The 15,084-nt window shown below is 36.3% G+C and overlaps 2 protein-coding genes across 2 annotated transcripts; one reads left to right on the plus strand and one right to left on the minus strand.

The window, feature by feature from the left end:
* The first annotated feature begins 670 nt into the window (after positions 1-670).
* LOC133692985 (uncharacterized) lies at positions 671-1,747 on the plus strand. Its single transcript, XM_062114170.1, has one exon. The coding sequence runs from the start codon at positions 752-754 to the stop codon at positions 1,559-1,561; it is 810 nt and encodes a 269-aa protein (XP_061970154.1). The 5' UTR covers positions 671-751; the 3' UTR covers positions 1,562-1,747.
* Positions 1,748-10,896: 9,149 nt separating this feature from the next.
* Positions 10,897-14,995, minus strand: LOC133690946 (uncharacterized). Its single transcript, XM_062111228.1, has 5 exons — positions 14,401-14,995; positions 14,098-14,239; positions 12,814-12,973; positions 11,392-11,586; positions 10,897-11,186 (listed from the first exon to the last, which is right to left on the minus strand). The coding sequence occupies exons 1-5, from the start codon at positions 14,921-14,923 to the stop codon at positions 11,181-11,183; spliced, it is 1,026 nt and encodes a 341-aa protein (XP_061967212.1). The 5' UTR covers positions 14,924-14,995; the 3' UTR covers positions 10,897-11,180.
* Positions 14,996-15,084: the final 89 nt, after the last annotated feature.

The raw sequence follows: 15,084 nt of genomic DNA on the forward strand, positions 1-15,084 counted from the left end.
TTTTTAAAAATAAAAAAATTATTTCAATATATTTCTAAGTAAAAAATACATTAAAAAACAATTATTATTACAATTCAACACATGTTCATTAATTAGCAGCTACATGCAGATTGAATTTCATCTCAGATCTTCTGATCATTAAAATTTGTAAAACTAAACCTGTTCGTGTAAGATAATCAGCTGGCCAGAACCCGTGAGGTGTGAAGATTTTAAAACTAGAGCAAAGTTGAATTGAAACTTCTCTCTAGCCCACATGGAGCTTCAAGATGATGATGCTAGCAACAATGACTGTAACACAGCAGGTGTGAAGATTTTAAAGTTGTAAAATGTATAATAATCAGACTGAGATAAGCAATTGTGGATAAAGCCTGAGCCAGTTCCACGACAGGGTTGATTTTTTTTTCATTTCGAATAATTCCATCTGTGTCAATTAATTTAATTGTTTTTTCTATGCTGATTTCGGAGGGAGTTACTTGTAAGCAGCAGCGTTACCGCCTCTCGCCAAGTCAAACGACACGAAATGAAATTAACAAGGAAACTTCTATAGGTTTTTGTTTTCGTCAAACCTTTTTATTTGACTAATGGCTAGGTATCAGCTTGGATCCGGTCCTCTCTTTAGCATCCCTTCATATATATATATATATGGACTCTCTGTGTCCTGTAATCCACATAAAGTATAGCCAATCCAAACTTACCTCTCAATCTAAAACTCTCCTCGTTTACCAGAGCAAGACTCGTAATTTATGATCAGATGTTGAATTCATTCATTTGTGGCAGTTTTCAGAATCAAGAGCTAGAGGATGAACCATGGAACAGCCCTTCGTCTACACCAAAGAGATCCAGCCGTTCTGCAACACCAAAAAGATCGAGCCCTTGTGCAACGCCAAGAAAATCAAGAAAGAGCAGCAAGAATAACAAGAACCCATATTCTTCCCGTGGCCTTGACAAGTTCTCTGCACTTCTCGCGGAACTCGAAGAGAAAAGGCAGAAGATATACACTCAGATTGGGCCTGAAGATGTATCTGTGGTTCGTTTCGTCTATTCAAGTTCAAATGATTGTATTCCTGTTATAGTGAAGGCTAAAGATCAAAAGCAAGACAAACCCAGGGCCAGCAGAGTTGATGATGTCAAAGATAAGCCCGTCAATCATAACAGTACTGAAGTTGTGTACAAGTTGCCAACACAGGCACCCGCAGAGACGAAACAAGCCGAGCAACCAAGATTGGAAACTGACAAAAAGACTGAGAAGAAATGTTTTACATGGAGCATCAAGTTGAATAGATGGAGAAGACCCTATTATTATATGCCAGTTGCTATAGTCTTGATCTTGTTATTGTTGGTTTTCTTTGGGCGACCAGTTGCCATATTATGGACCTCTCTGGGATGGTATATAGTCCCTACATTGAGTACAAAAAAGCCATCAAAGAAGAAAGAAGATGTTAGAAGATTAAGCGAGCCCAAGATGGTGATTAATCATGGGGTATCTTCTCCAAAGAGAAAGAGTACTGGCGCTATCACAGATAAATTGCCTCAACGACATGAGCAACGAAAAAGCTTCTGAAGGTGGTTTCGGTTCAATTAGTTCCTTTTTTTTTCTTTGCCTTTTGGGGTTAAGATTTTGCTTCATTTGTTTAAAGTTTTTGGTTCCAATGTACGGATGTGTTTGGAAATTCAAACCATCCTTGGAATTTTCACAATTGTAAATTAATTACACTAGTATATATTATGGATTAAGTTGATTTAATTATTGCTTAAAATTGTTATTTTTTTGAGTTTTTTAAATTCCAGATACCGTACTTTCATACACAATCATCAGCACTATAAATCCAAAACAAAAGTTTGATATTCATTTGAAGTGGGGAATGTGGTTGAAGGGTTTATAGACTAATTTTATAGGCAAAAGGCTAAGAATATTGCTGAAATGGTAAATTTCAACTGACTATAATTTTTTTATTCGGTATTCGATTAATGCTGCAAGTCCTAATTAATAATTCAAAAAGCTTATTCAGAGGCTCTTGAGGCCGTTTTCGATATCAGAATACACTCTAAAGATCAATTTTCAGAATTTCTTTTCAAAATATATTTTTTTCTTTTTCAGTATTAATTTTGGATTTTATAATTTTTTATTTAATCAATGATTAGTTAAAATAGACTTTAAACCTTTAATTTATCATTTAGAATTCAATTATCAATCTTCAAAAATATTAAGAACTTAATTTAAATTGTTTCTGTAATTATTTTTTTAAGGTTTTATGTATTTAATAAACTCGTTCTTTTACTTTATGTTGCATCATCGTTTAAGCAGAAATCAGTACTTTATATATACATGTAATCGCCCACGCATCAACTAATAGATCGACACTTACTCAAAGGACCATAAAACTTGAGGATTGGTCCCTTGGCAAAGAGTTAGGCTCTCAGTTTTGTTTAACTTAATTCTAAAATTATGAAACGAAAATAATGTTTAAAATCATCAACAGGACGGGATACAATATGAAAATATATATTAAAAAAAATATAAAAATATAAAATAGATGGAAAACATAATCTACTATGTATTGTGATAATTACTCATAATTTATTTTTTATTATTGTTTTTTTATCATTTGATTTTTTTTCAATTTTAATCCTATCATATTAAATTGGTTTTAGATTCAGTTCGATAATTGGATTTACAGAGGATTCTCACGATGTTAATAATAAATTTTAACGTTGAATTAATATTTGATTTGATAAAGTATAATTTAATTTTATTGATTTAAACCATCTAAACTTTTAAAAATCTATTTCAAACTAACATAAATATTTATTTTTTTTCTAATAAATAATATTTTTATCTAAATAATATTTTTATCTCAATTTCCCGACTGAATTTTTAATTAGAATAAACAAATTTAATGTTATCAGCATATATAATTCTCGTGCAAACTCTCATTTGCGTGGTGAAACAATGTCCAGCAGAACTGTTCAATTTTCTTTACCTCTTGATTCCTTGGGTGATCAGTTGAAGCACCCAGAACCTCCATTGATTGTCTCCAAAGCACAAGACCTGATTTTAAGCCGTTGTAAGAATATCCTTCAGCATGTTTTTGGGAAAGAAATAACGGTCTTCCAGTTCTGAGAGTATCTTACAGCAGAGATTTGCCTGATTTGGAGGGATTGACAGACATTACAGGTTATTGCAAGAACAGTTGACCCGATACATAAGGGTCAGATTAACTATTTAATCAAATAATTAATTGCAATCTTCTTCCATATACAGAGTGTTAGGATACTAGCATGCAAACCCGACAAGATAAAAGGCAAGAGATAGGATAAAATGAGAAATGAGACACACAAGAATTTACGTGGTTCACCCAATTTGGCTACGTCCACGGGCAAGTATAGAAGGATTTTACTAAGTAATGTGGGAATTACAACCTCTCTCAAATAATAGGAGAACAACTAAGAATCTCTCTATTACTAGGAGAAAACACCTCACTTACTCTCTCACAAATACCTCACAACTTTGTGGGATTACTCTCTCTTCACTCTCCTCTTCTTCTTCTCTAACTTGGTGTGCAAAATAAGCTTGAAGGCATTGCCTATTTATAGGCAAGAGTGAGGGGACAAATGCCATAAATCATGGCACCAATTATGCCACAAATTATGCCATAAATCATGGCACCAATTATGCCACAAATTATGCCATAAATCATGGCACCTAATTATGCCAACAACTCCACTAATATTTGTCTTCCACCAATTAATTAAGTGGTGGCTTCACATTCTCCCACTTGAAGACTTTGATGATTTAATCAAGTCTTCACACTTGATCATCTGTGATTCTTCTATCCTTTCTATACTTGCCATCTTCATGCTGCTTACGTTTCTGCTAGGCCAGAAGAGGATCTACACCATATATACTTATCAGTGTTGACTGGTTTGGTCAAAGCATCTGCTGGGTTTTTCTTTGTGTGAATCTTTTGAAAGTCCACACTTCCATCTTCCACCACTTCGCGAACAAAGTGATACTGAACATCTATGTGTTTTGTTCTTGAATGAAACGCTGGATTCCTTGCAATATGCAAGGCACTCTGACTATCACAATACAAAGGAATCTTCTCTTGTTTGTGCCCGAGCTCCTCCATAAGTTTCTTCATCCATATTGCTTCTTTACAAGCTTGTGTAGCTGCCATGTACTCAGCTTCTGTTGTGGACAATGCTACAACAGTCTGAAGTTTAGAGATCCAGCTCACAGCTCCTCCTGCAATTATGAACACATAGCCTGTAGTGGATTTTCTTTTCTCAAGGTCACCAGCAAAATCTGAGTCAACATAACCTCTGACAGTAAATTCTGATCCTCCATAACATAATGCAACATCTGAGGTACCCTTGATGTATCTCAAGATCCTCTTAATAGTATTCCAATGCTCTCTACCAGGATTTGCCATGTATCGACTAGCTGCTCCCACTGCTTGTGCAATGTCTGGTCTTGTACATATCATGGCAAACATTAAACTTCCCACTGCTGATGCATACGGTACTCGAGACATCTCCATCCTCTCTGCTTCATTGCTAGGAGACATACTTGAGGATAATTTGAAGTTAATAGGAAGTGGGGTGGAAATTGGCTTACAATCTTGCATGTTGAAGCGACGCAAGATCTTCTTCAAATAATTCTTCTGAGAAAGCCAAATCTTCCTCTTACTTCTGTTTCGGTGAATTTGCATCCCTAGAATCTTGTTTGCTGGTCCCAAGTCCTTCATATCAAACTCCCTAGCCAACTGTGCCTTCAATTCTTGGACTCGATCTTTGTTGGGGCCTATTACCAACATGTCATCCACGTACAACAATAGAATGATGAAAACATCATCTTCTTCAAACCTCTTGTAATACGTACAATGGTCTGAACTGAGTCTGTTGTACCCAAGGCTAATTATGAAGGAATCAAATCTCTTGTACCAACACCTCGGCGCCTGTTTGAGACCGTATAGAGATTTGTTCAACCTGCAAACCAAGTTCTCCTTGCCTGTTTCAGCAAAACCCTCTGGTTGGAGCATATAAATTTCTTCTTCAAGTTCTCCATGAAGAAATGCAGTTTTCACATCTAACTGCTCTAGGTGAAGATCAAATATAGCACACATTGCCAAGACTACTCTGATTGTAGTAAGTCGTACCACCGGAGAAAATATCTCATTGAAGTCTATTCCTTCTTTCTGAGCATATCCTTTCACCACCAATCTTGCACGATACCGCTCCACTTGATCATTGCCATCACGTTTTATCTTGTAAACCCATTTGTTGCCAATGGCCTTTCTTCCTTGTGGTAGCGGAACAAGATCCCAAGTGTTATTCTTGTGCAGAGCTTTAATCTCCTCTTGCATTGCTGTCATCCACATAGATACATCTGTGCTTTTGATAGCCTCATGGAAAGTTGATGGCTCTCCATCCTCTGTTAGAAGACAATATGCAATATTGCTCTCAGTACTATATTCTGAGTGCCAAGCCGGTGGTCTTCTTTCACGAGTCGACCGCCGAACTTCAGGAGTTTCAGACTCTATTTGTTCTTGCTCTTCATGCTCTGGTGCATCTTCAGAAGAAGTATGATTCTGAGTATTTTCAATCTGGACTGCTGTAGTCTCCTTTAGAATGCTATTATGTTCTTCCATTTGCATTTTACCTTCTGCAAATATGACATCTCTGCTGATGACTACTTTGTGGGCAGTGGGATCCCACAAGCGATACCCCTTCACTCCATCAGCATATCCCAAGAATACACATTTTCTGGATTTTGAATCCAGCTTGCTAACTTCTTGTGTATTGTACATCACGTACACAGGACTTCCAAATATATGCAATCGAGAATAATCAGCTGGCTTCCCAGTCCACATCTCCATCGGTGTCTTCAGCTCAATTGCAGTTGATGGAGATCGATTTATCACATAACAGGCGGTATTGATTGCTTCTGCCCAGAATGACTTTCCTAGACCTGCAGCCTTCAACATTGCTCTTGTTCTTTCTAATAGAGTTCTGTTCATCCGCTCTGCCACTCCATTTTGTTGTGGAGTGTATGCCGTTGTGAACTGCCTTTTGATACCTTCATGTTGACAGAAGTTATCAAATTCATCACTGGTATATTCTCCTCCATTGTCAGTCCTCAAACACTTGATCTTCTTTTCAGATTCAAGTTCCACCCGCGCTTTGAAAGTTTTAAAGACTGCGAACACATCTGCCTTCCTTCTAATTGGATACACCCAACATCTCCTGGAGAAGTCATCTATAAATGATACAAAGTATCTTGCTCCTCCCAAGGATACAACCGGTGCTTGCCAAACATCAGAGTGAATCAGGTCTAAGATGCATTTGCTCTTAGTTGTTGATGTGTCAAACTTTAACCTGTGTTGTTTACTTGTAACACAGTGCTCACAAAAGGGTAAAGTAACCTTTGTAAGCCCAGGGAGTAACTTCTGATCAGAGAGAACTTTCAAACCTTTCTCTGACATGTGGCCTAGTTTTTGATGCCACATCATCGTCTTCTCTTCTGCAGGATTGGCTGATGCGATTGACGCTTCTGCCCCATGATGTATTTCTCCCATTAATACAAACATGTTTGCAACTGTCTTTCTTGCCTTTAAAACCACCAGCGCTCCTTTGACAATTTTCATTATTCCATTGTCTGTTCGGATCTTACAGCCAAGACTATCAAATTGTCCTACGGACAAAAGATTCTTCTTCAAGTCTTTCACATGCCGCACTCCTGAAATAGTGCGAATCAAGCCATCATACATCTTCAATTTGATGGTGCCAATGCCATCAATCTCTACAGCATGATTATCACCCATGAACACTTTGCCTCCAGAGATGGGTTCATATGTATGGAACCAATCTCGATTAGGAGTCATATGCCATGTTGCTCCTGAATCCATTAGCCAGACATCAGTAAGCTCTTCTTTATCTGTAGAGATTGTCGCTGCTTCACTATATAAAACCTCCCCATCTTCTGAGGTGCTCGCAACACATCCTTGAGGTTTTGATGACTCTGCAGTGTTCTCTATACCCTTTTTAAACCAACAATCCCTTTTGAAGTGCCCTTTTCTGCCACAGTTGTAGCATTTCACAGTCTTCTTGCTTCTTGATTTGGACCTCCCTTGCCTTTGACTCTCACTGGAGCCACGCTCCGTTGATCTCCCTCTTGACACCAATAATGCCTCTGCTTGGTTTGAACTATTTCTGTCTCCTTTATTTTTGCGCCTATTTTCTTCTTCCAAGATGGCGGCTGCAACATCATCAAAGACTAAATAGTCTGTGAGGATATTATTGGTCAAGTTGATAATGAGCTGATCATACGAATCTGGAAGACTTTGAAGTAGAAGCTCTGCACGTTCACTTTCCTCTATTTGTTGACCCAACGTAGTGAGTTGTGAAAATAGAGTCCTTATTGTGTTGATGTGGCCAGTCACCGCCGTGGTTTCTGCCATTCGAAGGGTATAAAGTCTCCGCTTTAAGAAAATCTTATTGTGCAAAGACTTGGACTCATATAGCTTTGTTAGAGTCTCCCATATCTCCTTAGCTGTTTTCTTCTCCGCCACACTTGATAATACTTCATCAGCTAATGCTAAATGTATGTTAGCAATAGCATTGCCATCCATCTCATTCCATTTTGCATTATCAGTGATCTCCGCGGGTCGATCCTCAATTGCTGCCAAGCAATTGTCTTTCCTTAAGATTGCCTTGATTCTCATTTTCCACAATGAAAAATTGCTCCCCTTGAACCTCTCTATCTCGTACTTTGCTGCCATTTTATTCACCGTGATCTATTCAGCTATCACCGTTTCACCGATCTGTAACGTATATAGAACTAGTATCGTGTAAATAATACTTCACTAAGTAAGTTCCCAGGAAAGATTGGAGGGGTCACAAATGGTCCCGCTTAAAACCCAATCTCCTTAGACAGAACTTCCTAGCCTGTATTTATTTACCGCACTGATTTTCTATAGCGCCAACAATATCGTATGTAAACAGTATCGTATGAATGAATAGTGCCGTAGACGTGAATAGTACCGTATACACGAATGCCTTTTGTGTATTAACAACACCAACCAAGAAGGCTCTGATACCACTGTTAGGATACTAGCATGCAAACCCGACAAGATAAAAGGCAAGAGATAGGATAAAATGAGAAATGAGACACACAAGAATTTACGTGGTTCACCCAATTTGGCTACGTCCACGGGCAAGTATAGAAGGATTTTACTAAGTAATGTGGGAATTACAACCTCTCTCAAATAATAGGAGAACAACTAAGAATCTCTCTATTACTAGGAGAAAACACCTCACTTACTCTCTCACAAATACCTCACAACTTTGTGGGATTACTCTCTCTTCACTCTCCTCTTCTTCTTCTCTAACTTGGTGTGCAAAATAAGCTTGAAGGCATTGCCTATTTATAGGCAAGAGTGAGGGGACAAATGCCATAAATCATGGCACCAATTATGCCACAAATTATGCCATAAATCATGGCACCAATTATGCCACAAATTATGCCATAAATCATGGCACCTAATTATGCCAACAACTCCACTAATATTTGTCTTCCACCAATTAATTAAGTGGTGGCTTCACATTTGATACCACTTGTAAGTACTATGAACACCACTTATCTCCACATTGGTATGATATTGTCCACTTTGGGTCTAAGCCCTCATGGATTTGCTCTTGGGCTATACCCAAAAGGCCTCATACCAATGGAGATATTTGTCCATCCTTATATACCCATGATCTTCCCCATTTCTAGCCAATGTGGGACTTTGGTCGTATACCCAACACAGAGTCCATGATTAAATTAAACTTAAATTACTGGCCGTACACGTGGGATGGAAAACTCATTTATGTGCGAGGGGATCATAACTTAAGACCACAAAGACACGGTAGAGCGTCTGTTTTTCTAGGTATTCCTTTTGTTTTACCCATAAAAAACAAAAATTAACCGAAAAAATGTCTCGCGTATGTGCCACGGTCTAAAGCTTGGCTTGAGATGGGTATTTTCATATCAACATCCTCAAGTAGTAATGATTTTTTTTGGTTGAAGTCGTGCTAACAGAACAAGAGAATCATATTAAGCTTGGAAAAATAGACTATATAAAGCACAAACTTATCGGAGTGTCATTAATTATCGAATTATCCTTGTTAAAAAGATTTTTTATTAGCTCAAAATTTGCTAACTAGTCTGCTGCTGCTGAATTAGCTTCTCGATAGACATGTTGAACTTTAACTTCTAGCAATTAAATCCCTAGCTTCGATCTACTTTCACCATAGTCTTTGCTATTAAATCTATTGCAAGGGTGGAGCCTGGCGCAAGAATAAGTTCTCGGATACCCAAAGACCACGCCATCTCGAAACCAGTAATGACCCATCTAACTCAAGTAGTGATGTTTGATTATTGGCATCTTGACCTAAACACATATTAGTTCAATATAATGTTTCAATTCTTTTAATATACATACATATATATATATATATATATAAAATAAAAAAAGGTTGCCGTAATAATTGACCCGGACGGAGTTTAATAGCTTTGTTTTCATATTCATGTAATCATATTGACAATGAAAGATTTATTCAAGATTTTGGAGTACAAGGCAATGCTATCCTAGTTGTCAAGTTGATTCTCGACCATGAACTCCTGTGAGTTGCAAGAAACCACTTCTTCTAGAGGGCAGAGCTTGGCTTGCAGGCTTCCATAAAACAGAATGTTTTGGAATGTATATAAAAAGTACAACACATCAAAATTAAAAGCTAATTTAAACCTAATAAGAATAAGCATCTAATATTAAGAAAACATATAAAAAAAAATTTATATGTTATCAAATGCAAATCGGTGAAGCTTGGGAGCTCTCGAAGCTACCAAATTGTAATGCACTTAAATTATGTAATTGAAAAACATTTATAAAATAAAATATCTCGCTTGTATAAATTACACGTGATTTTAGGGTTATTGAAGACTTACATGACCGTTAATTTCAGGGCTCGTGAGATTAATCGAGATACATACAAACTAATTCAGACACTCATATTAATAAAAATAAATTACACATGACAGCCTTGAAATATGAGCTTGTTTCATGTGATGCAAAATAGTCTATCCCATGTTATTGAATAAATCTTAAATTAATCTCTATGGTTTTGTAAATGTTTCATGTTTTTTTTTTCAATTTTTTTCAATATTTTTTTTAAGAAATAGAAAAGGGGGAAAAATATAATATGAAAAGATTAACGAGAAAAAAAACTATAACAAAAAAATAGTAATGTAAATATAGTCAAAAGATCAATTAATTATTTTTAAAACTAAAGGGTTATTTGATTCATTTTTCAAAAATAGAACAACTAATTTATAATTTACTATTATAAATTATATCAAAGTGATATTTTTTTAATTTTAATATGATTTTTAAATACTATTATAGATTTGTATTTGAATTTTAATATTCCTTTTCAATTATTATGTATTTTATATAAAAATAATAATATTAATAATAAATTGTTCATGAAAACATTTATTTTTTTTTAATTTTTTCAAATAAATTCTTAACTTAATTTTATCATATCTATGATATTTCTACTTTCAATCACAAATAAATTATGGACATGTTAATAATTTACAATCATAAAATGTTTGATTTTCAACTGAAATAATAATTCAAGTTAAAAAACTAGTGCTCATTAAAATAAATCAAAAAGCTATATTGATTAAAAAAAGTTATATTTATTAAAAAATTCAAAATAATTGTATCTGTCAAATAATTTTTTAAAACTTGAACTATTTTTTACTAGGTTTAAAGAATATTTGAACCCCACCAACGTGTAGGCAGGCATACGAACTAGTCAATGTCTAATTAATTTACTTTAAGATCAATATTATCAAATTTTATTTGAATTAATTGGAACTTTAATCTGAGGTAATACAAAAATTAATATAGGTCCGTAGGCAAACTCACAGCAATGAGCATGCCACTTCCAAGTGTGACCTATTCGTACAACAAACTGGGCCAATCATCGTCAATCTTCTACGAGGTTATGGTACAAATAATATGTTCGAGAAGAGATCAAAACATTAAATTCCTGGTTGTTAACCAGTAGGAATCACCCCTCATGTTCTCAACTCAGTCTGTAGATATTTCTCAACGTGGGTGTCACCATTCCTATTCCTGCACGAGATAAAGCAAGTTACTAGAGTAGATATGTTGACTTTGATTGCAATATACAATGATCAAAAGTCAATTTTAGCATATGCCAGTGACGCAAAATATTCTATATGAAAGGGAACGTCTAAAACCGGATTTCTTTTACTTAGCTTATTTTAATCTGGAGAACCAATAACATAGCCAAAAACAGAGTTGGATGTGTTCTGACCTTGAACCTCTTCCGGCGTGTGTCATCAGCAGTAAATTGAGACAAATGAGGTTCGTCCCTGGAAGCTTCATTTCTGTAGTGCCCCCTTCCCGCTGCTGGCACCCTACTATTTTCTCGTGCTTGACTTCTTGAATTCCGGAAGAAGCCATCCTTGGCCCAGGTGACCTCATAATCAGCCTTCAATCGTGATCCTTGCTGAACAAAAAAGTGTGACATGTTACTTGCCAATAGGAACATCTCAAATTATATGATTTAATGTTCACTTTTCCAGAATCTGGCAAGTATAGTTCCAACTGGTATTGGTGGCTTTGCAATTGCAATATATAGGCCACAAGTCCACCGATGGAGCTTGAAGTGCAAGAATTTGCTCTAAAAAAATTGTAATATCACAAGTATAGTAACTAGGAAAAAAGAATTGGATTTAGAAAATTCTGTATTTCTTTTGGTCATTTGGGCTTTATTTTAGATGATCAAATTAAGTGAGACATTACACAGGTCCAAATGACTCTTCATATTTGATAGAGCTTCTAGGTGTCATTTTCTCCACCCATGCAAAAGGACTTCACTTCATTACCACACATCTGACACTCACTCCCTTCATCACAAGCTTAATTTTTCTGCATCATATAACCCATTATTTTGACTGTTGAAAAAAAATGATAGTAAAGAGTTGCAGAGCAACGAGTCCAAAGATTGGTAAGGTATTCTTTTCCACCTTCATTCCACTTCTATGGCAACTTTGGGTTTCATCTTTACCTAATCGGCTTGCTGAGTTCTGTAATTTATAGTGGATTCTTGACATGATGGGTTTTAAAGTTGAATAAGAGTGGGTTATGAATGTCTTTAAGTTTGGATAATTTGGATGGAGGAGCATATGGATTTGAATTTAAATGTGATGATTTGATAATAAATGTCTTTAGTTTGTGGGGGGTTGATTAAAATAGGGGTATCATGTGTTTTAAGGTTTGATTTAGGTTTGAGATTAGTTAAGTTATAGGAAGAAATTTGAAGAAGGAGAAAGAATGGTTTGGCTACGGTCTAGTCCACAAAATCTTCAAGAGGACGATGACAAAATACAGTTTGGTCCCTAGTTTGGGAAAATATTGTGAATTGGTTCAGGGCCCATGTAAACTTGATATTAGAGCTCCATGATTACAATTGATTCAGGGTCTTTGTGTGAAAGATTCAGTGTGGTTTTGAGCTTATACATAATATGTTTAAATCTATTTAGAACGAGTTTATTGTTCAAGTGTGTTTTTTTTAGGCTTGCGAAAGTCAAGTTATCCTTGACATTAGTGTTGGTCACGTGCCTGCTTTTAGGGTTGTGACAGGTATGGTACGAATCAGAGCATATTAAAGTCAGAGAGAAGATCAAATAAATATGACTTCAAAAGAACAGCACAGAGATGATCAAGTTCCTACCTTCTGTAATGAGCGCCCACATAAGACCTTAAGAGCATTATAGAAGTCCCTATGTTTCTCAAACTGAACCACAATCTTGCAGTGGAGGCCTGAAATTATGTCCCCACCATTCTCGTCTGCATCCTTATCTTGATCATCATCCTCAGTAACATTAAGATTCCTATTGCATGAGTTCAAAGAAGCAATAAGAATATAATGCTTGACTTTCCAATCAGGCAATATCTTACTGAAACAATCATCCAAATTCAATCATTAACAAGCTCAACAACAAGTATAAAATATAAACTAGGCAATATCTTAAAGAAACAATCATCCAAATTCAATTATTAACAAGCTCAACAAGTATAAAATACAAAGTAAATGTTTTATAAACTTCCAACAATACTCTTTCTCCAAGTTTTGATTGTAAAAAATGAAGTCAACCATCCACATGAGATACAACCTCAAAACCTTATTTCAACCAAACCATGCATCCTGGATACACTATCAAAAGAAAGTGATGTGGCAGACTTTTCATTTCTACCCTGACATTTATAGCTACTCCTCTCCTAGCAGTAACATGGTGAGTAATAGAACCTATGTTGGCACCAAATTCTGGTGCAGTAGACAAGGTTGTTGTATAAGTTAACCTCACATTCGTAATGAATCACACCATTCCCTTCAACCATTTACCCATCCTGCAACCTCGACAACTAAAACAAGTCCCATAGTTCAGTTTGAAAGTAAGCTAATACCATCCAGTTCTTGTCATTAGATATCTGTTACGGTCCCAAAACTGTGATCGAGTTACAGGGCGATTGACTGCGAAATCAACCTATAAAGAATGATGTTTACCAGACCTTCATTATGACCTATTTTGAAAATATGTGAAGGGCTTGTTTAAGAGAGAACCCAACGATCTCAATGCAAATAAAAGTCCATGGCTTGCCTGAGACTATTGTGAGTGATCATTAGATATCAGACAGAAGATGGATATGTCCTGCTAGCAACATGAGAATTACCAAATAAGGAATCATTTCTTCATTCACCTAAATTTCCCAAACCAGGACAGCTAAATCCAACTCCAACATTGCTACTTAACAAAGCAGTTCTCCTGACCAACTCTCAGAAAATCAAAACTTGACTTCAGAAACCAGTATTAGCTATCCAATACTAAACTACAGCAGCAAGTTTTCAATCTTTTACCAATCTACAACAATGCTAAAGCACCAGGTATTACAAACAAAGACTACATTAAGCCTAGAGTAAATCATCATAAAACTGCACAATTGAAAATCACACTACCTTATCTTCCCAAATGTAGAAAAAACTGTGTGCGTAACTAACATTGAAGGCTTTGACGAAACCCTAGGCTCCGCAACCCACCGCGAAGGAACTCCTTTCATTACAATCGTATCCGGCTCCTGTTTCCCTCCTCTTACATACCCTACCAAACAAACACTACCACACATTATTAACTCACAAACACAAGATGGTTTCGGAAGATATGGCACTAAAAGTTGTAAAGCTCACAGCTTCAAGAGAACAGCAAACACCATATATATATATATATATATATATATATATATATGTTCAAGATTCACAGACCTTTATTTGCAAAAGCATAAAATTTCTCCCACAATTTCTTCATTCCTTCAAAATCATCAGACTCCGGTACAGCCACACTAAGCCTATACTTCTCCCCTTGTAAATTCACCTCCATTTGATCCATTTTTTCCACAACAGTATCTCTCCAATCTCGAAACTTCTTCCCCAAAATCTTCAAATCCTCACTTTCCTCTTCATTTCTCTTTTTACTATTTAAAAACCCTAGGTCACGAATGCTGAGGCTACCATGAGCTACAGGATCATCGCGCTTTCGCTTCTTGACATCCTTGAACCGTCTAATCTCGAGGTCATCTTCAGGGATGGTGACAGATAGAGAGGTCTTTGCAAACTCGATGAGTGATCGCTTTAGCTTCCATTCATCGATTGGTTTTGTAGCTGATGACGGAAGTGAAGGGTAGACTGTGAAATTGAGCTTCACGCGCGGAACTAGTGAGAGACCGTTCTCGATTTCTAAGGTTTCTATTGGAGAGAGAGTCTCTAACGGTAGAAAATCGCTGCTCATTGCTTTCGATAATCGTCTCGATTTCGCTCTCTTTTCGATTCCGAATTTTCGATTCCTCCGGCTCCCTTGCCTCTGCTTATTTGTTTAGTTATTTTGGATGGCCACAAAAACGCACCGTTTTGGTATGAAATTAATGGGCTAACGCTGGGTTTTGGCCTTTG

The sequence above is a fragment of the Populus nigra genome, chromosome 4, assembly GCF_951802175.1.
Source record: "Populus nigra chromosome 4, ddPopNigr1.1, whole genome shotgun sequence".
NCBI lineage: Eukaryota > Viridiplantae > Streptophyta > Magnoliopsida > Malpighiales > Salicaceae > Populus > Populus nigra.